This window comes from Lissotriton helveticus, chromosome 1_1 (genome assembly GCF_964261635.1).
Source record: "Lissotriton helveticus chromosome 1_1, aLisHel1.1, whole genome shotgun sequence".
NCBI lineage: Eukaryota > Metazoa > Chordata > Amphibia > Caudata > Salamandridae > Lissotriton > Lissotriton helveticus.
Genome location: NC_136057.1, coordinates 2,131,209,983 through 2,131,231,389, shown reverse-complemented (window position 1 = coordinate 2,131,231,389; position 21,407 = coordinate 2,131,209,983). Strand labels below are relative to the sequence as shown.

At 48.1% G+C, this 21,407-nt stretch overlaps 1 protein-coding gene across 9 annotated transcripts in view; it reads left to right on the top strand.

The window, feature by feature from the left end:
- HFM1 (helicase for meiosis 1) overlaps nt 1–21,407 on the top strand; it is a 4,349,684-nt gene that overhangs the window by 147,259 nt on the left and 4,181,018 nt on the right. For 8 of the 9 annotated variants that reach the window (XM_078646278.1, XM_078646275.1, XM_078646244.1 and 5 more), the window contains exon 2: nt 2,488–2,600. In XM_078646278.1, the coding sequence (XP_078502404.1) occupies nt 2,488–2,600 (113 nt within the window). The remainder of the gene's footprint in view (nt 1–2,487; nt 2,601–21,407) is intronic. The other variant, XM_078646261.1, reaches the window with a different exon arrangement.

Here is a 21,407-nt window from a genome sequence, read left to right as displayed (position 1 = left end):
GTGTCCTATTCAAGATGGACAACATGTCAGCAGTCCGCTACCTCAATCATCCGGGGGGCACGTGCTCCAAGGCCTTGGCAGATCTGGCCAAGAACTTCTGGGAGTATTGTGTTGAACACCAAGTCTCTGTGATGGCGGAACACCTCTCAGGGCTGGACAACCAAGTGGCAGATTGGCATTCCCGCTACCTTCGGGATTCTAGTCTATGGAAATTGTTCCCCCCCGGCGTTTCAAGTCCTGTCAACTGTCTAGTGTCCCTTCACAATCGATCTCTTCGCATGCCGGCTCGATGACCAACTTCCCAGTTACTTCAGCTGGGGACCGGATCCAGGATCGACAGCCATGGATGCTTTTCTCCAGAATAGGGCGACGAAACAGGGCTATGCCTTTCCCCCCTTCGCCATGATGATGAGGTTGACGGCTCAAGTCTGCAGACAGAGGACAGACTTGGTGGTGATTACCCCGGTATGGAAGTCGCAAGTGTGGTTTCCAGTTCTGTTGAAACTTTCCTGGGCTTCTCCAACCCGTCTACCCCCGTTGCCTCATTCCCTGAGCGATCCAACAGGCAATCCTCACCCTTTGGTGTGGAACATCTCCCTTCCACTCATGGCGTGGAGAATTCTATGTCAGGACCGGAGGCAAGGATTATGCTCATCTTTCTTTTATTTCCATACTCAGTAACTTCAACTTTAATAACAAAAAACTTCATGTCCCATTGTTCATGTAATTTATAGGCCACTCCTAGTTCACCAATCGGTACTGCTCATGGTCCTTGAGGGCGTGCTGTTGCCAATACCCTTCCTCTTTCTTTACTGCAACCATCATGACACCGAAGCTCGTCGGTCTGTTTTGGAACCTTCAGCCCCTAGGAGAAGCCAAATGAGAAGCTAATGAAACCATTCTCCGAACTGCGTGAAGCAGTAAACAATGCACCAAAGCGTGCGTGGTACGTGTATTAAGGCCTACGAGGCGATGGCGGAGGAACTACGGCCTCATGGGGAACGACAATTGTTGATTGCTTTGTGGAAACCTTTTAGAGCAGTGTCATCACCAACCATAGCCAGATGGGTTCGATGGCTGATGTCGGAAGCAGGCACCAAAGCAAGAGCAAGGATCTTCCACTGTCGGCTTGGTCGCAGGAAGAAAGAGGGAATCCAACGAGGGACAAGACCTGTTCATTGGACTGATGGATCCTGATTGGTGGATCTTGTTTATTGTTGAGCTTCATGGTTTCCTTTTGGTTCTTGGGAAATGAAGTCCTGGTTTGAGTGATTACAAGTTAAAGTGGCTGCTATTGAAAATAAAGAAGAAAGAAATGCCTAAGCCTCGCCTCCGAGTCCTTAACAGAATTGAAACTTTCCGTTACGAAGGCTAGGACATTTGTCAGTCTCAGTCAGGGTTCGAAGAACCTCCAGAACATCTTTTTAAAGTGCATTGCTTTTGTTTTTTATACCTACAATTTTAAATATGTACTGATAAAGAGAAAAACACCAGCTTTATGTGATTTTCTCTATTTTTGCACTGGCAGAGACATTAAAATACTGGTTATGCCGGTAAAAACCATCTGGTGGCAACCCTAGCTCGTGTCTGAGGCAAGCTTCATTTGGGTGAGCCAACAAATTAACAGGAGCCGAGCCAAGGGTCTGGCCTGGATCTTGGAGCATGTGCACCAGCCAATCCCTGAACGTGTTTGCTAATCATACAACGAACATTACATAAAATATGATAGTCTCTGCAAATACTTCACATTAATGTGTTTATTAAAAGTGGTACTTTTAAACATGAACTTAGGGCCATTCTTGTCCCCGTCTTCACACTGGCGACAGTGCCATTAGTGAACCCGCACTGGCCCACCCGAACGTACCGTTGACCCATCCAGATAAAAATTCCTGAAACCGGGCCTGTCCCGCACCATCCCTTGCAAGGGAGGGGGGGGAGGAAGGGTAAGGTTTCCTTATGCCACTTAATAAGACAACTGACGGGTGGCACCTACAAGGAGAGCAGCGGCAGGAGGGCTGTTTATGACCTTCCTGGCCCAGACAGCCCCACATGGACGTTCCGACATTCCGTTACCTGCCTCCCTGCAACAGGAATGGCGCTCCAACTACCCACATCAGTGATGGTCACTCATCTAGGCCTCCTGTGCGGAGAATGTAGTGTTGCCATTCTGAAGCGCTCACAATACATCAAACACGACATCGAAGTGTGAAGCATGAGTCAGAAGTGAGAGAGAGGGACAAGAAAGGCCGCTTTGAACTTATAGAGGACAGTTTTACAAATTGGCCCCTGTGGCAATGCAGCCACGTTTAGGGACGTTCTATACTGAAGCCGTAATTAGTTTATTATAAAGTTATGTTATTTATAGCCAGTCTATTTCAATGTCTGTATCATGTTAATTTGTAAAGTATAGGATCACAATGAGTTACATTAATGTATGTTCAAATCTTGTTTTCATGCTGCAGTTCTAATGTATTATATTTCAAACAGACAGCAGGAAAATCAAGGTTTGAAAAGTTGGCATCTTGCACCGGCTCCATCCATCTCTGACATTCCACCTACTCAGGATTTACAGAAAGAAGCTGAACAATGCAGATTGCTAGGTAAATAATGTTTACACTTGTTTCTTTGGAGTAGGTGTTACGTTTTGCAGACACTCTTTGTTTACCATTTTATATAGACAACCAATTATTTTGTTTGTTGCTGTGCATATACATTTGTATGGGAATTGTATTCTCTCATTGCATTAGTTTCTCTTCACAGTCCAAAAAGAACACATTTTAGCAGTATTATATAATATTTTGGTAGCTGGATGGATATACAGAGATTGTTTTTAATTAGATGGAACACGGAGAAGATGTTGCTAAATGTGATTTTGTGAGAGAAGAAAACATGCATTTTCCTAGGCCTATCCACCATTTTGGCAAAAATACATCCCTGTATCAGGTTCAAAAGTAATACATACAAGTAAATATACGACATCACAATATATATGAAAAGCTCTTCATGAAAATATGACCATGATTTTCATTAGAAAAACAACAGTTGTCTTGTAGTTTTACCAGACAACTATAGAAAGACAGAGACAGAGATCATGCTTTTTGGGAAAGCCCATCAGCTCTGGACTCCCGATTGGTGGCCTTCGGAATTACGTAGTTGCCCTACTCCCAGTCAGGTAGTAAACAACCTGGTATCTGAAAGAGACACGTTAGTGATAGATTCCTTACCTTAGAATATTCCCCAGGCGCCAGACTGGATCCGGAAAGTTTTTTGCTTAGCAGTACCCCTTTGTTGGGGTAGGTGGCGTTGTGCGGCTCTGCGTCCGTCACTGGCATCGTGAGTGGCGAGATGAGTTCACGGATACTACTTAGGCGCCACTCATGCGCGCTGACGTCAGTTCTTTCTTTTTCCGCGCCAAGAGGGCAGATCGGGATTGAGCACGTACCTCAGTCATTTTTTGACTACTCTTTTGAAACTTTTGTCTCCTCTTCTGTCTCCTGGTGCACGTAGGGATGCCTGGCTTTAAGTCTTGTGGGTCGTGTCACTGTAACATGTCGGTAGCGGACCCCCACGGCTTGTGCCTCTACTGCCTAGAGACCAACCATGACTCCCGTGACTGACGAGACTGTCGAGCCATAGCCCCGAAGGCCCAGCGGGAGCGACACCGGAAGTTGCTGGAGGCCCTGCACTCCTCTCACCACCGCTCCGCGTCTAGGGGCCGTTTGCGGGACCAAAGCCGTTGCTCCTCAGGCTCTAAGTCTTCACCTTCAGATTCCGGTAAGCGACGCCATAAAAAGAAGCAGAAGAAGCGCGTTCGCTCTCCAACGTCCCCCCGTCGCTCCCCGGAGGCAGACGAGGGGGACAGGGGCTCTGCCCCTGCGGCTCCTATGGAGCCGGGGACTCCAGCGGCCTCCCCGCTACACCTGGGTCTATCGGCGACTCCCGAACAGGTGCAAGAGTTTCTTGCTGCCTTGGACTGCCTTTACAGGCCCTGGGCACCCGCCGGCGCACCTTCGCGCCCGCGGTCCCGTGTCCAGATTCTGCTGGCCGGGCGGCTCCGCCAACGGCTCTGTCCCCGGCGCCACGAGGTGTATCCCCGCCGGCACCACCCTCGGCTCCGCCCCAGGTGCCGTGCTGGGTGCCGTTCCTTCCACCCCTGCCCCGGTTCCCGGACCATTTTGTTCTGGCCTGGGATCCGCATTGGGATGCAACTCTGGCCCGGCCCCGGCCGGCGCCGTTCCCAGCGACTTTTGTCCCTTCTCCGGCTCCAGCTCTGCCGCCGCCACCGGCTCCAGCTCTGCTGCCGCCACCGGCTTCAGCTCTGCCGCCGCCACCGGCTCCAGCTACGCCGGAGCCGGACGAAGACTAGGACGTGTCCGAGGACCCCCTCACTTGGCAATGTGTCTCCAAGCAGGATTGGGTGGACGGCCTTGAGGATGCGAGCAAACTGGACGTGTCTTCGGACCATGGGGTTTGCCTCTCCTCCACCTACCTTGGAGGAGGGTGCCTCCTATACCATGGTGCTCCGTCGGGCGGCGGAGGCTGTCCATCTCGACCTCCCTATGGTGGTCCTCAAGACCAACCTCCTTACTGAGGTGCTCCAGACGGCGTCTGCGTCGTCAGAGTCACTGCTCCCTTTCAACGAGGCCCTCACCGACGTCCTTTTGGGCACTTGGTTGAAACCGGCCACGGGGGCGCCGGTGGATAAAAACGTCGCCAGGCGTCATCGCCTGGCGCCCGGTGATTCCGCCTTTGTCACCGATCACCCCACGCCTGAGAGCCTGGTCATTCAAGCTTCGACATCGCAGAGTGCCTTTCCCACGGCCCCGCCGGACAAGGACTCTAAGCGGCTGGACCAATTTGGCAAGAGGTTGTTCCCCTCGGCCAGCTTTGGGCTGCGGTCGGTTAACACCGCCTGCTTGTTGGGCCGTTACTCTCCTGCCGTGTGTGATTCTGTGGCCCAGGTCTTGCCTCTGTGTTCTGAGGAGGCACAGGCTGTCCTTTCCCAAGCGATTGCGAAGGATAAGGATGCGGCAAAGTTTGCCATACGGTGAGGTTTGGATACGGCTGATTCATTGGGCAGGACGATTTCCACGACGGTGGCGCTGCGGCGCCACACCTGGTTGCATTCCACTGGGTTCTCACCCGATGTCCAGGGCTCGCTCATGGACATGCCCTTTGATGGTTCCCGCCTCTTTGGCGATAAGGCCGATAACGCCCTGGAGCGCTTTAAGGACTCCCGGGCTACGGCCAAGTCATTGGGTCTTTCTACAAAGAACCCTACCACGCCTGGTTTTTGTTCCTTTCGTGGCCAGGGCAGGGGCACTCAGGTGCTTCCCTCCAACAAGACTGTGCAGACCCAGCCTCAGTGCGGCCGTGGGTTCCGCAGGGCCGGGTCTGGCAACCAGCGCGCAGGTCAGTCCACCTCCACCCCCTCTGCTGCCGCCTCTAAGCCTTCCTAATCCAAGCTTCATGGAGCACCCCACGCCGGTGGGTGGCAGGATCCGCCACCACCTCCACCACTGGTGTGAAATTACATCGGGCAAGTGGGTGCTGCAGATTATCCGCCACGGTTACTCGCTCCCCGTTCTATCCTCCCTCCAGCCATGCCACCTCGGTACTACCGCATGTCGGGGGATCATTTGGCTCTCCAAGGCCATGGGGGCCATCGAGTGCGTTCCCGGTCAAGAAGTAGGGAGTGGTTGTTATTCCCACTGCTTTCTCGTCCCCAAGAAGGAAAAGGGGGGCTTGCGCCCCATCTTGGACCTCCGAGACGTCAAACTCTTCCTCCGCAAGGAGAAGTTCAAGATGCTGACTCAGGCTCAGGTCCTGACTGCCCTGGATCCTGGAGACTGGATGGTGGCTGGACTTGCAGGACGCTTATTTTCATATTCCTGTCCTGCCAGCTCAGCAGCGCTACCTGCGGTTCACGGTAGGCCAGGAGCATTATTAGTTTGCCGTGCTCCCCTTCGGCCTCACCAGTGCCCCTCGGGTGTTCACAAAGGTGATGGTGATGGTCGCAGCTCATCTGCGCAGGTTGGGGGTGTCAGTCTTCCCCTACCTCGACGACTGGCTGTTGAAGGCGGGCTCGCCACAGGCGGTTGTAACCCACCTCCAGACTACGGCGGACCTCCTGCATTTGCTGGGCTTCTCCATCAAAGTGTCGAAGTCACACCTGAATCCCTCTCAGAAGCTCCCCTTCATCTGAGCGGTTCTGGACTCAACGCTGTTTCGGGTTTATCCCCCCGAACAGCGTGTCCGGGATATTCAGGCTATGATTCCACTCTTTCAGCCTCTATCCTGGGTTTCAGTCAGGATGACCCGCCAGCTTCTGGGCCTGATGGCCTCCTGCATCCTGCTGGTGACACACGCCAGATTGCATATGCGGGCTCTGCAGTGGGTCCTGAAGTTCCAGTGGGCACAGCATCAGGGCAACCTGTCCGATCGTGTCCGGATCTCGGTGGGCGCTGCATGACAGTTGCAGTGGTGGCTCACAAATCGCTTTTGAGTTAGCAGCAGATCCCTCTCCCTTCCCCAACTGAAGCGCACAGTGGTGACGGATGCGTCCCTCCTGGGATTGGGAGGCCACATGGAAGAGGCGGAGATTAGAGGCCTCTGGTCTCTGGCGAAGTCCCGGCTCCATATCAACCTTCTGGAGCTGCGGGCGATCCGACTTGCACTGAAGGCATTCCTTCCCTCTGTCCGGGGAAGTGTAGTGCAGGTGTTCACGGACAACACCACCGCCATGTGGTATTGCAACAAACAGGGCGGGTGGGGTTGTGGACCCTATTTCAGGAGGCTCTCTGCCTCTGGACATGGCTGGAACATCCAGGCATTACCTCGGTTGTTCAACACCTGGCAAGTTCTCTAAACGCCAGGGCGGACAACGGGTCAGCTGCCGGTGCATGGTGGATCACAAATGGCGTCTGAACTGGGACGTGGTGCAAGGTCTCTTTCTGCAGTGGGGAGAGCCTTGGTTAGATCTATTTGCCACCGGAGAGAACGCGCAATGTCATCAGTTTTGAGCATTGGAATTTCCAAGGTTGCACTCGCTCTGAGACGTTTTTTGTTGCGAGTGGAGTTGTGGTCTGTTTTACGCCTTTCCGCCTATACCACTTCTGCCCAGAGTGCTGAAGAAGATCAGGCGCGACCAGGCCCAATTTATTCTTGTGGCTCTGGACTGGGCTCGAAGAGTATGGTATCCCGAGCTACTCAGTATGAGAATCGATCCTCCGATCCTTCTGCCTCTTTGGGAGGATCTTCTGTTGCAGCAGCAGGGGACGGTCCTCCACCTGCCCCTGTCCAGCCTCCACCTCCATGCGTGGAGATTGAGCGGCGACAGTTGACACCTTTCGATCTTCCTCCTGAAGTCTGTGATGTCATTCTGGCTGCCAGGCGTCCTTCCACCAAAACAGTATACGCCTGCAGGTGGAACAGATTTGTGGCATGGTGCACAGTGAAGGCTGTGGATCCCTTTTCTTCCCCTCTTTCTGAGGTTCTTCTGTTCCTTCTCTCTTTGGCCCAGCAAGGCTCTGCTCTGGGCACTATCAAAGGTTATCTTTCGGCCATGTCTGCCTTTCTACAGCTTCCAGATCAGCCTTCCCTTTTTAAGTCCCCGGTTGTTAACCGTTTTCTTAAAGGCATTACGCACACAGTTCCACCTGTACCCTTCTTCATGCCTCAGTGGGACTTAAATCTTGTCTTGACTTTTCTGATGTGTGCTCCCTTCGAGCCCCTTCATAACTGTCCTTTGCTTCTTCTTACTCTAAAGACAGCTTTCCTGGTTGCTATCACCTCTGCCAGAAGAGTGAGTGAGCTCCAGGCCCTTTCTTCAAAGCCTCCTTTCCTTTTTGTTCATCCGGACAAAGTGGTTTTACGGACCCGTCCTTCTTTTCTGCTAAAGGTTGTCACGCTTTCCACATCGGGCAGACCATCACTTTGCCCACCTTCATTCTGCCTCCACATCCTTCAAGAGAAGAGGAGAGACTCCACCGTCTGGACCCAAAGAGTCCGCTCGCCTGCTAGCTGCAGAGTACACATCTGTTCCGGTTGGACGATCAGCTTTTTGTTGGCTACGTGGGCGCCAAAAAAGATTTGGCTGTGACCATCTCCCGGTGGGTCGTTCTGTGCATCAAAGCATGTAACTCCTTGGCCAAGAAGGAGCCTCCTGTGGGGTTGCGTGCCCATTCGACCAGGGCAACTGCAGCCACTACTGCCTTGGGATGCGGCGTTCCCTTGCAGGACATTTGTCAGGCAGCTACGTGGGCCTCGCTGCACATGTTTACCAAACACTACTGCCTTGACAGTCAGGTCCGGAGAGACGGCTTCTTTGGCCGTTCTGTGCTCCGTTACATTTTGGTGTAATCCTGTTTGCAGACCCACCACCGGGGTTGGTATTGCTGGGGTATCAATTCTAAGGTAAGGAATCTATCACTAACGTGTCTCTTACAGATGCACAAGTTACTTCTTGTGTAACGATATATCTGTAAGAGACATTAGTTAGTGATAGATTCCTTACCGCCCCACCCAACCCCCCCGTTCTGCGAACTGATTACTAGGGTTAAGGTCATCCCCTTTTAGGGCCCTAGTTTTATGCACCAATGGTCAGGATCTTGCATGGCTCTGCGTTTCGGTGCGGAAGGTCGTGTACAGAACTGACGTCAGCGCACATGGGTGGCGCCTAAGTAGTCTCCGTGACGTCATCTCGTCGCTCACGACCCCAGTGACGGAGGCGGAGCCGCACGACGCCACCTACCAACGTGCAGGGGTACTGCTAAGCAAAAAACTTTCCGGATCCAGTCTGACGCCTGGGGAATATTCTAAGGAAAGGCATCTATCACTAACTAATGTCTCTTACTGATATATCGTTACACAAGTAGTAACTTGTGCGTTAGGATAGATAAAGCTCTAACAAAAATGGTGTCCCTTTCCGGTGAAGGTGCAATGTCTCTTCGTAGACTGGGGTGAACCTTGGTTAGATCTATTCGCCGCTGCCGGTCAGCACTTCTGCATGTTATTGGAAAAACAAAAAACGCTTATCCTATGGAAACTTTGGTCCTAGCTATAACCACCTACTTATGACCGCCAGCCACCAATAGGTGATATATCTAGGCTGTGGAGACACAGCCGAAATGCGCCATGCTGACCGAATTGGCAAAATAAAAGCACTTTATGGAAATCTGCACATCTGTGGTCCGTACCTGTGATTTATTACCTGAGGAAGAGGTAATTCAGGACTGTTGAAACACACGCACACAACTTGAGAGCCAAATAAATGCCATTACCATCCAATACATTGGACCAAGAGTCGGTGTAGAGAGATGATTCACAACACCAATCACAAAAGGATAAGTGTTCAGTTTAGCCAAAACATTGGTACCAAACAGTGTAATTGTGAATCTTTACAAGATTAAGTGACACCCTTCATGGAGTGCTTGAGCTGGGAGTGCACAAAAGAAATTTCTAGCCCATGAGTATTACTAAGCATGTCCACCAACTATCAATTGACTAAATCTTCCCCATACCTCTGTAATCCTCGCGGCCCCCATCTCCAGGCCAGGCCTTCATATTTTTTTTTTAAATGGTAGGGGGGGCCAGCGCGGCCCTCTTCCTGGTCCAATTTCGGTTCCGGGGACCCCATCCCTCGGTGCCTGGCCGATCCGCTGTGTTGCCCATTAGGGGCCCCTCAAGGCCCACGGTCCCTGTCGGCTCCCCGCCTCCTGCAGGAGCCAGCATTGCTTTAGGACTCTGGGAGCTGCTCAGCCTTCCGACCTTCTCATTAATTTACTTGCCAGTTTGCTGACAGATATCATGACAACTAGACTGCAAGCAGTGCAACAGCTGTAACATGTAGTAAAATTCTGTGAATAGTTGAAGCACCCATCAAACCAAAATACATGAAAATCTATAACCCTTGTTGGATTTTGCTTATTAAACCTGCATTACAGGATAACACAACACATGACACTGCATAAAACCACACCCAAATTATAATCTAATATATAACTAAACTGAAAAAGTGTTTAGTGCCTCTGCGGCAGTAATCAATATTTAAATACTTATACTACCATGTAAAAACGTTCTCGGTAAATCTCTCTACTGCTCATTGGTGTTGGTTATGGTCAGGCTATATCACATATCTAAGAAAATACAAATAGCCTTAAGTGTGCATGTTCAGATATACACACCCTCAATCACCCACTCCCCTTGCACACAGAAATTAACTCACTGAGCTAGAGGGTTCCTCCTGACACAACATCGAGAGAGATACCCAACCAAGACAAAGTGGTGAAACAGCTGGTGACAGATAGACCAGAGATACAATCCTGCCTTGTGGAGGGCAGAGAAAAACTTACACAGGTGACTGAAAGACTTCACTACTTTGAATATAAGACATATGTTACAAAAATACATGATGAGCCTGACAAAGCAGGCAGGCTATTGGCCTGGCTGGCAAATCCTACCAAAAGGGAATTGCCGAAATTGGACAGACCATCAGTAGTAGGGGAAGTGGTGAAACACAGGATAAGATTAACGAGACCTTCTTACATTATTATCAGAGGCTATATAAGTACCCAGCAGGAGACAGGTACAATAACTTTGAGAATATATTGAGAGTGTTTTGTGGCAAACCATTAGACTAGAGAAGGATCATACTATTGAAGCTGATATCACTAACAAAGAGGTTAAGGTGGCAATCAAAAGTATGGCAAGAGGAAAATCGCTGGTAGTGGGCGGGTTGCCAATAGAATCATTCCCCTGGCTCAAGTGGCATGAAGGGGGGGGCAACTTATCAGGGAATCTTAAATGCAGGACTACAGCTTCACATCTCACTATATGCTGACAATATGTTATTGTACCTAAGAGAGAAGTGAGACCTGTTAGAGGAGATTAATACCCTATAGTAGTTTCGTAGGATATCCTACTTCATGTGAACTGGAGTATATCAACTGGCTTCACAGCCTGAAACGAAGGAACTAATACAATGCCCAGGCAAACCAGAAAACCTGAGTTGGGAGCCACACTGCTTCAAGTATCTGGGTGTACAAATCTGCATAACAGTCATAATTACTGGGAGGTAACATATGCGAGCCAATAGGGCGAACAGGCCAGTGTGACATTCTGGAAGGATCTCTTACTGACAGTAATGATCATGGTAGTTTTGTCATAAATTGTTGTGCTGACCAGACTGCTATACTGTTTCACTACACTTTCAGTTAGGGTCCCCAAAGAGATATTTAGAAAATGTTATATGATCCTATTGGACTTGATTTGGGGATGAATTAGAGCAGGGAGGGACTAAGGTTCACCTTTTGGCTCATGAGAGGGGACTGGCCACCCCGGATCATAAGCTGTATTATCTGCCGGCCCAGCTACAAAGGGTGACTAGTCGATTTAATGAGCAGCTGCAGATGGTGGGAGGAAACTCTAAAATAAGTACCCAGATAGATCTTCTGCTTGACATGTATCTGAAACACAGAATGGTGACTAAAAAGGAAAATATCCTAATGAGGCTGGCCTTATTGTTTATCAAGAACTCATACAGGAGTGGCCTATGCAACAGACCTCCCTCCTGTGGTCTTGAGAACACAACAGGGCCATAAAGATAGGAGAGCCAAGTGACCTGGATGGAAGTGAGTCATGAAAACATAGGTGATCTCTATAGTGAAAGTATGCTTACAGATTTGATTGACCTTCAAGAGGAATTTCATCTGCCTAATGGGCACGTCATTCTGCATGAAGCCATCTCTTACACGATTAGGAAATTATGGACTGGTTGAAGCCATTGCACACCATCCAGTAGCTGTTTTGTGCACCAGTTTAGGCAAATACAAGACAGTGACTTTGGTGTACCAAGCATTACTACACCATTCCAAGGCCCCCTTTATTGCACTAAATGGAAAATTTGTCAAGGGATCTGGGAAAACAGAGCTTGGAATAAAACTGGCAGGTAACATTGCGAAATGCACCTGTGTCACTAAGAAGACAAGATTTAGATTAATCCACTTTTACAACTGCTATACAGCTTATTTGTTAGAAATTGGACACCTGGTTGGCAGGGGTATGCACCCAGTCCAAGAAGGAACCACAACCCTAGTCTTGGTACATAAGGTACACACTAGAAGTTAACCTGTGCTCATCCTCTGGTAGTTTGGCACAGAGCAGTCAAGCTAAACATGTAAAGTGTTTGTGCTCCACAACCCACAGTAACACAATGAAAACACCATAAAAGGACTCCACACCAAGTAAGAAAAATAGACAAAAATCTTATAAATAAATCAAAAACAAAACGACAAATATCCAACAAGTAGAAGTCGAGATATGAATTTCTAAAAAATAAAAGTGTTCTTAGCACTTAGAAGCAGTACGTGCCTATGGGAGGAATCTGGTCGAGCTGGAACGGGACAAACTCAAAAGTTCAGGCTCACATCATTGGAGCGCATGCCGGATAATGGAGCCACGAAGGCCCGCTGAACAAAGTATCTTGATCCTGGTCGCAACAGCAAGATGCGGAGTGCAGCAGAGCGAGGCGTCGGTGTTGATCCTGTAGTTGAGGTGATGCATCGATTTTCTTCATGCAGTGGTGGCTGTGAGTTGGTTCTGAAGGCGCAGTGCTGAGATGCATTGGTTCTGAGTGCGATGCGCTGGGTCTCTCCACGCAGTCGAGGGGATGCGTCGATCTTCCCACACAGCTGCGGCAGAGATGCACGGTTTCAATGCATCAGTTTCTGGAGGTGATGCGTTGGTTCTGAGTGTGGTGCCCAGGCACACTCCCGCGACAGTAGCAATGCATCGGTTCTGCTTCACGCAAACAGAGAATGCTTCGGATCAACTGGCAAGCACCTGAGTCTCCTTCCAATGGACCAGGCACAGGAGCGAATGAAGAGACTCTGATATCCCTGTGTATTGGAAAACAGGAGGCAAACCAGCCTTGGAGATCACTCTGGGTTCAAGGCAAAGTCCAGCTCTCCCTCAGCGTTGTCAGAGAGCAGTAGGCAGCAGGACATCACAGCAGGAAAGCAATCTTTCCGGGGCACCAGTCCATCAGAATGACAGTCCTTGTAGCAGCATAACAGTCCTTCTGACAGAGGTTCTTTTCAGGTCCAGAAGTGTCTGATTTTATGGGTTCAGAGACCCAGTACTTATTCCCGGTTGTGCCTTTGAAGTGGGGATGACTTCAAAGAAGGGTCTTTGAAGTGCACAGAAGTCCTTCTTAGCCCTGGCTCCAGACTAGCTGTAGGAGGTGAGTAACCCTTTGTGTGGGGACAGGATACCACCTATCCAGGTTTAAGATGGAGCTCCTACCTCCCATCCTGGCTAGGATGAACCATCAGGATGCAGATGGCCACTCAGACACACCTAACCTTCCTTTGTGTGTGGCTGTCTAGAGGGAATGCACAAGGTCAAACCGTTACCCACCACATACATTTATTAGAGACAGGCTTCAGTCATACACACACACAGCTTTAAGAGCAGAGAAATGTCAAATTTCTAAAAGTGGCATTTCTAAAATAATAATGGTAAATCCAACGTTACCAGTAAGGAGGATTTATCATTACCATTCCAATAATATAAAACATGACAGAGCAACTCCTTTTGAATCAGGAATTAGAGCATACAAGTGTAGTAAGGAGGACATGGAAAACTTAAAAGTACATGTCCTCCCCTTTACGTACACCGCACCCTACCCTATGGGCTACCTAGGGCCTACCTAAGCGGTGACCTATGTGTAATAAAAGGATAGTTTTAGGCTTGGCAAAGGGTTTTAAATGCCAAGTCGAAATGTTAGTAAAATTGCACACATAGGCTCTGCAATAGCAGTGCTGAGACGTATTTAAAGGGCTACTTGTGTGGGTGGCACAATCAGTGCTGCAGGCCCACTAGTAGCAGTTAATTTCCCAGCCTTGGGCACAGGTAGTGCACTCTTGCTAAGGACTTACAGATAAATTCAATATCCCAATTGTTGCTATAATAAATTAAACCATGTTTAGGGGAGAAACACTTTAGCACTGGTCTGCAGTGGTGCTCAGAGTCCTAAAGCCGACAAAAAGAATCAGCAAAAAGAGGAGGTAAGCAGGCAAAACTTTTGGGGGAAGACCACCCTAAGGATGACAGGTCTAACACGTGGTTTCAACTTCTTCAGTACCCAGACCACAACACAGGCTTCTCTTTTACTAGCACTCCACCTTTATTCCCTGGGACGTACATAACCTCCTGGAGATGAAGGCTACAGAGTGGTCTAGTCCCTCTTCATTAAGTTGTGAAAGTACTGCCTCTATGCCATGCTCTTGGGATTCCCCTCCATCTGCTCGCCAACAGCATGGTGAGCTCAGATCTCTCAAAGTGGGGCTTGAGACGGTTGATATGAAGCACCCGGGTCTTGAGGTCCACCAGGTAGGTGGCCTCTCCCTTCCTCTCAACAGTCTCATAGGGCCCAGTCCATGGGTCTTGGAGGGCCCTGGGTTGCACAGATTCCTTCTCCCACACTTTCTGCCAAGTTGCAATTCCACAGTGGTAGAGGTTTGGTCATACCACTGCTTCATTACTTCTAAGTGGTCTGAAGCTTCCTTCCACAACGTAGCCATTTGGCTTCTGAAGGACAGCATGTATCTAACTACATACTGGAGAATCGTCCTGGGAGCTTTCTAACACCCTTCTTTCACCAAACCCAGAGGTCTTCTTAGTGGGTGAGAGGTAGATTTTACCCCTCCTGAGTTTAACTCTTTCTCTAGTGTTGCACCAGCTGGAGTTGGAATAGTACATTTTTCCCCTCCTGAGTCCAATGCTTTCCCTACTGTTGCAACGACTGGAGTGGGAATAGTGCATTTTACCCCTCCTAGGTCCAGCGTTTTCCCTTCTTGTGCACAGAGTAGAGTGGGAATTGTACATTTTACCTCTCCTGGGTCCAACGCTTTCCCTAATTGTTAGATCTGGGGTCTCTCGCTGGCAATGGTAGTCACCTTTGTCTAAATAGGGGCCCTTACTTCTACGTCAGGATAAGGGGATTACACTCCTTAATAACCCCTGCTTACCCCCTTGGTAGCTTGGCATGAGCAGACAGGCTTATCTCAGAGGCAGTGTATTAAGCATTTGTGAATATACACAGTAATACAGTGAAAACACTACAGATGGACACAACACAGGTTTTATAAAAATAAGTATTCTTTTTATGGACTTAACACAAGACCACAAACGACAAAAATCCACAATACTATACTAAAAGTTGACTTAAAGATGACTAAAGTTGCTTAGTTCAAGTTGATGGTAAATGCGACAAAGTTCTCTCAAAGTACCTGGATGCGTAACGCAAAGTAAAAAAAGGCTCGCAAAAGGGGAGATGCGTCGGTTCCGTGATCCGGAGGAACGGTTGCATCCTGCCTCAATGCTTGCGCAGAGTAAAAGACTCCTAGTGAGCCTTCCCTGGTGGAGGTGATGCGTAGATTCTCAGCCTGCAGGCCCGTTGCGGTGCGCAAGATGGCGCGATGCGATACGATGATCCGGTTGCGATGCGAGAAGATGGCGCCCTTGACGCGGCGATGCAATGACGATGCGATGACGCCCTGGCAGCCTTGTGACGACTCTGTACTTTGGAGCCGCGACAGGCCCTGCGACACGCTTCTCCTGTGATGCAATGGTGACTCTCCCGATGGCGTCACGCTTCTCCGGTGATGCGACAGCAAGCAGCTTCGATGAACAAACGCTTCCAGGGAGATGCGGCGAACCTTGCTTCCCCGGCGATGCGACGATTTCAGCTGCGGCGGCGACACGCTTCTTCTCGATGTGTCGCGGTTCCAGCTTCCAGCGGCACACAAGTGTCTGGAGTCAGAATTCCCAGCAAGGAAATTCAGGGGGGAGCTGGAGGTGAAGTCTTTTGTACCTGAGACTTCAGCAGGAGGCAAGCACAATTCAAGCCCTTCGAGAATATTCTGTAGATGTTAATGTTAATGTTAATGTTAATGTTATGGTAATTTGTATAGCGCGCGGCTGCCCCAGCTAAGGGGCGTCCCGGCGCTGTGAACAGACAAAGTGCAGAGAGTTAAAGGCGCAGAGAAAAAGAAAAATTATTGGAAAAGATGAGTTTTGACGGCCTTTCTGAAGGCTAGCAGGTCGTGAATGCCACGGATAGCTTCAGGCAGACCATTCCATAACTTGGCAGCCAGAAAGCTGAAAGAGCGGCCTCCTACTCTGGCAAGTCTGGTGCGGGGTATAATCGCTAGGTGCTGTCCCTCTGAGCGGAGCGGTCTCCTAGGAGTGTACTCTAACAGGAGGGGGCGCAACATTGGGGGAGAGGCGGTTTTAAGGATTTTAAAGGCTAAGCACAAAGCCTTGAACTGGATCCTTTTGCCCACTGGGAGCCAATGCAGTTTTTTCAAGACTCCGGATACCGAGGAATGGCGCGGGAGACCTACCAGAGCCCTGGCTGCCGCATTCTGGACTCTCTGTAGTCTGGTCGTTTCAGCCAGATTTGCCCCCAGTAAGAGAGAGCTGGCATAGTCCAGCCTAGAAAGGATGGTTGCCTGGACAATAAGCTAGCGAGTGCGGCAGTCGAAGAACTTCAAAATAGGTCTGATGTTACGTAGGATGCCGAAGCACGTGGCAGCCACCTTTTTGGTGTGGTGAGTGAACTTTAAAGCAGAGTCCACCCAGACTCCCAGATTTTTCACACATTCCTTAGGCTTGGGAGGTAGGCCTAGAACATCAGGCCACCAGTTGTCACCCCAGGACGAGATGTTTTTCCCCAAGAGCAGTATCTCTGTCTTCCCGGCGTTTAGTTGGAGGAAGTTCGCCGTCATCCAGTTGGTGATGTCAGTGAGTGTCTGCTTAAAGTGGTGTGCCTCCAGACCACTGTTGTCATTAAGAGCCACCACCAACTGGGTATCATCTGCATAGGATACCAATGCCAGTCCGTTTCTTCTGGCCACCTCCGCCAGAGGGCGGACATAAACATTGAACAGGGTAGGGCTCAGGGAAGAACCCTGCGGCACTCCCTGTCCAATGCTGTGCTCCTTAGAGATGTAAGGGGGGGTAGAGACTCTAAACGACCTGTTAGACAGGAAGTCTCTAATCCATCCCAAGGCAATCCCTGTGACTCCAACTTCCTCCAGTCTCGACAAGAGGACCTCGTGTGACACCGTATCGAAGGCAGCACTGAGGTCCAACAGGACCAGTGCTGCCGTTCCTCCGGCGTCAAGAATGGTACGGAGGTCCTCTGAGACACTGAGCAAGGCTGTCTCGGTGCTATGACCGGCTCTAAACCCGTGTTGAGAGTCGTCCAGAATGTTATTGGCAAGAAGGAAAGCGGACAGAATGTTGTTGACATGTGTCTCTATGATTTTAGCGGGCCAGGGAAGCAGAGAGATGGGCCTGAAGTTCTCAGGAAGCGAAGGATCTAAAGTGGTTTTTTTTAGGATGGGAGAAACCCATGCCTGCTTCCATTTGGAAGGAACTCTGGCGGTGGAGAGAGACAGGTTGATGATGTCTCGGATGTGTTCTGTGATAAGTTCGTGAGCTACACAGAAGGTATCCGGCTTTAAGGGATCTGCAGGGGATCCAGATTTTATTTTCCTACCAATTATTTGGAAACTCTCTCGCTCAAGTGTAGGCAGGGAGGAGAGAGAAGGCATGGTAGGGTCTATAATGGCCGATGGCAGCGGACAGTTTGGAAAAGTGTTATAGATTTTCTTTATCTTATCGATGAAGAAGTTAGCCAGGTTATTGCAGAGGTCAGGAGAGATGGTAATAGTATTGACAGTTTTTTTGGAGGTAAGGTCTTTCAAAATTTTAAATACCGATTTCGAGGTGTTGGAGCTATTGCTAATTTCATTGGCATAATATGTCGCTCTTGTCCTAGAGACCTTACGGTGGTACATTTTTTGAAGCTGGATATAGTCCTGTTTGAGGTTGGCATCATAGTGTTTCCTCCAACCCCTCTCTGCCTTTTTACATTGCTTTTTTAGCATAGCTAATTCAGAATTATACCATGGGCTAGCAGTGTGGGTGCAAGTCTTGGTCCATCTGGCAGGGATCAGGGTGTCGAGTGCCTGGGTAATCCAGAGGCAGAACTGGTTATACCCTACGTCCGGGTCATCACTTGAGGGTGGGCGGTTCAATACCAACAAGTTGTGTAGGTCTTCAAGACGGAGTTTTCTCCAAGGCCGCTTCTGAACTAACGGAGTGGGCACCTCAGCCGAGCTCAAATTACAAGAGATAGACAGTGTTACTAGGTGATGGTCTGTCCAGGTCATGGGTATAGGCAGGCCTGCGGAACCTCCGGTAATGTTGGAGAAGATGGGATCAAGAAGATGTCCCGCTCTATGAGTGGGGCCGATTACAAGTTGGTTCAGGTGAAAGGCCGCGAGATCCGCAAGAAAAGTGGCAACTTTGGGCTCGGTGTCTCTATCAAGATGTAAATTGAGATCACCTATGATCGTGAAGTTAGCCGATTTGATAATGTTGGAGCCCAAATATTGTAAGAGGGAATTCGTGAAGGGGGCGTCTGCCCCAGGGGGTCTGTAAACTAAAAGACCGGTAGCACAGAACTGTGGGTTGATTTTGATCGAGAAGCGGGCGCTTTCGCTGCCCTTGATGTCCACTTTGATCAATTGACAGTCGAAATGTGATTTAATTATGAGCGCCATGAAATGAGATGATGAAAGTCCTTGAAAAGTTCCTTCTCCTTTCCCTTGGCAATGAAGCAACCACTGCAGATCAACCCAGCAAACAGCACACTGGCAGAGGGGCAGTCCAAACTCCTGCTGCTTCCTTGGTTCTTCTCCTTGGCAGAAAGGTTTCTTGTTACAGAAGTGATCTCATTTCTTGGGATCAGGGTCCCAATATTTATACCCCAAAATCCTTTGTTCTCTGAAGGCAGAGAGGCCTCTGCCTAGTCCAAAGCAGTTCCTGAGCCCTTTGTTTACATGACTCTCTTCTTCCTTCACAGTGCAGGAAAGAGACATCAGACAAGCCACAGGGGGTGGATCCAGCATTGAGGAGGGAAGGCCCAGCCCTATTCAGGTCCCAGATGCAACTCCTCCCTCCCATCTAGATGCAGATCTCTCTATTCACCACCGGGCTTCCCCAGCCTGTCTCCTGGAATCCCCCAGCCCTGTCACTCACATACCCAGACAAGGAATACACAACCCAGCAAAGGCAGGCCTGGATAGTTAGGCAAGAAAATACCTACTTTCTAAAAGTGGTATTTTCAAACACAGACTATCAAAACCAACTTTACTAAAAGATGTATTTTATTATTCTGAGTGCATACTAAATTTGAATTTCTACCATGTTCCCTGAGTCAGTTAGGATTATAAGAATGTAATAATCTAACTGCCCATTCTGGCCTATGAGAACAGGTAGCCTTCAATAGTGAAAAACAACAATGGCTGTACTTCACTATTAGAACATGCTACACACATCAGAGCATTTTCTACCTTATACTTACAATACACCCTGCCCTTGGGCCCTACCATTGGGGTGTCTAATATGAAGAAAGGGAAGGTTTAGTGACTGGCAAGTGGGTGCACTTGGCCAAGTCGACATGGCAGTGCTAGACTGCACATAGGCCTTGCAATGGCAGGCCTGAGACACACTTTACAAGCTGCTTCTGTGGGTGGCACAACCAGGGCTTCAAGCCCACCAGTAGCATTTGATTTAAAAGCCCTGGGCACACATGGTGCACTGTACTAGGGGCTGACAGATAAATCAAATAACCCAATCATGGAATCCAATTAGTATATCAATTTAACATAGGGAGCACTTGCACTGTGGCACTGATTACCAGTGGCACGGTGCCCAAAACATATAACCAGCAAAAACATATCAAAACAGAGGAGGCAATCCGTCAAAAATGGAAGGGAGACTCACGCCAATGATGTCAAGTCTAACACTAATGTTGCAATGACTGGAAAGGGAATAGTACATTTTATACCTTTTAAGTCCAAACCTTTTCTACTGTTGCATTGACTGGAGTGGGAATAGTAAATCTTACCCCTATTGAGTCCAACCCTTTACCTACTGTTGCACAGACTGGATTGGGATTAGTATATGTATTATTCGTAGAATTTAATAGTTTTTTTTATATTGTTTAAAATTATATTATTATAATGTTTCTGTGTATTTAAATGACATTTTTGTAATTAGTAATATTTGTAATATATTTTTAGTAAAATGTATTATTTTATATTGCTTACTTTTTGATGTGTATTTTAATTGGTATTTAAAAAAATCCAGTTTATTTGTTTTAACTTATTGTGTGTGTGTATATATATATATATATATGTGTGTGTATATATATATATATATTCACTGAAAAAACCATAGGTTTCACACCAGTTATAGTTAGGTGGAAATTTTACTCGCATAAAACCATTGAAATTCCCACGTTATAGTTAGTTGGACTCACTATAACTTGCGCGTGCAATGCACTGCTGATGACGTCACATATTACATCACTCATGACATGGTCAGTGACATCACTCATGACATCACTGATGACATCTCAAATGACATCACTGATGACAACATCCTTGTGACAAAGTGGCAGACCTCCTATCAGCATAAAATAACCTTTGACACACACATTCAAAAATAGAAACTAACATTTTCTTAAAAAAGGAGAAACCCATACCAATTACAACAACTTATTAGGTAATTCCAACATCTACATACACATCCACTCATTCACCAACAGTTCTATATAGTCACTCATGCATGTACTTACTCATCATATGTACTCATACACCTATACATCCTGTTACACACTAACTCATCCATATAGTTACTCACACACAAATTCACACATGCAAATAAACTATCAAAAAACCATTTACTTGATTATACTGCTATATACACACCACTACACATACTTCTACAGAAACAGAAACATATTTACTCTCTTAAACAATCAATTATAAAAACACATACTCACTAACCCACCCATACACACAATCATCCACGCATACAGTCTTGCACACATGCTGTCTTCAAAATACATACAAATAGTGAGTCACTCATTCATGCATCTGTGCTCTAAGTAATATCCCCCACCGAACCATACAGACACTGATACTGATACTCAAAAAAACAACTAATAACCCATATACACACTCATGTAGCTACTCACCAACCCATGCTGCCACTTATACACAAAGTGAGACACAGATACAGATATTTAAATATTTAAACATTACTCGCTAATATATGTATTCACTAAGATACATTTACTAAGTCAGTTAACCAATCAATTTTACACAAAAAAAACATCCATTTAGACATTTATTTACCCATTTATTCTTCCATCAACCTTTAGGAATACATATATAAAAAATATTTATTTTTCAGAAAGATACACATTCACTGGATGATGTCATCAGTGATGTAATTTGAGATGTCATCAGTGATGTCATGAGTGA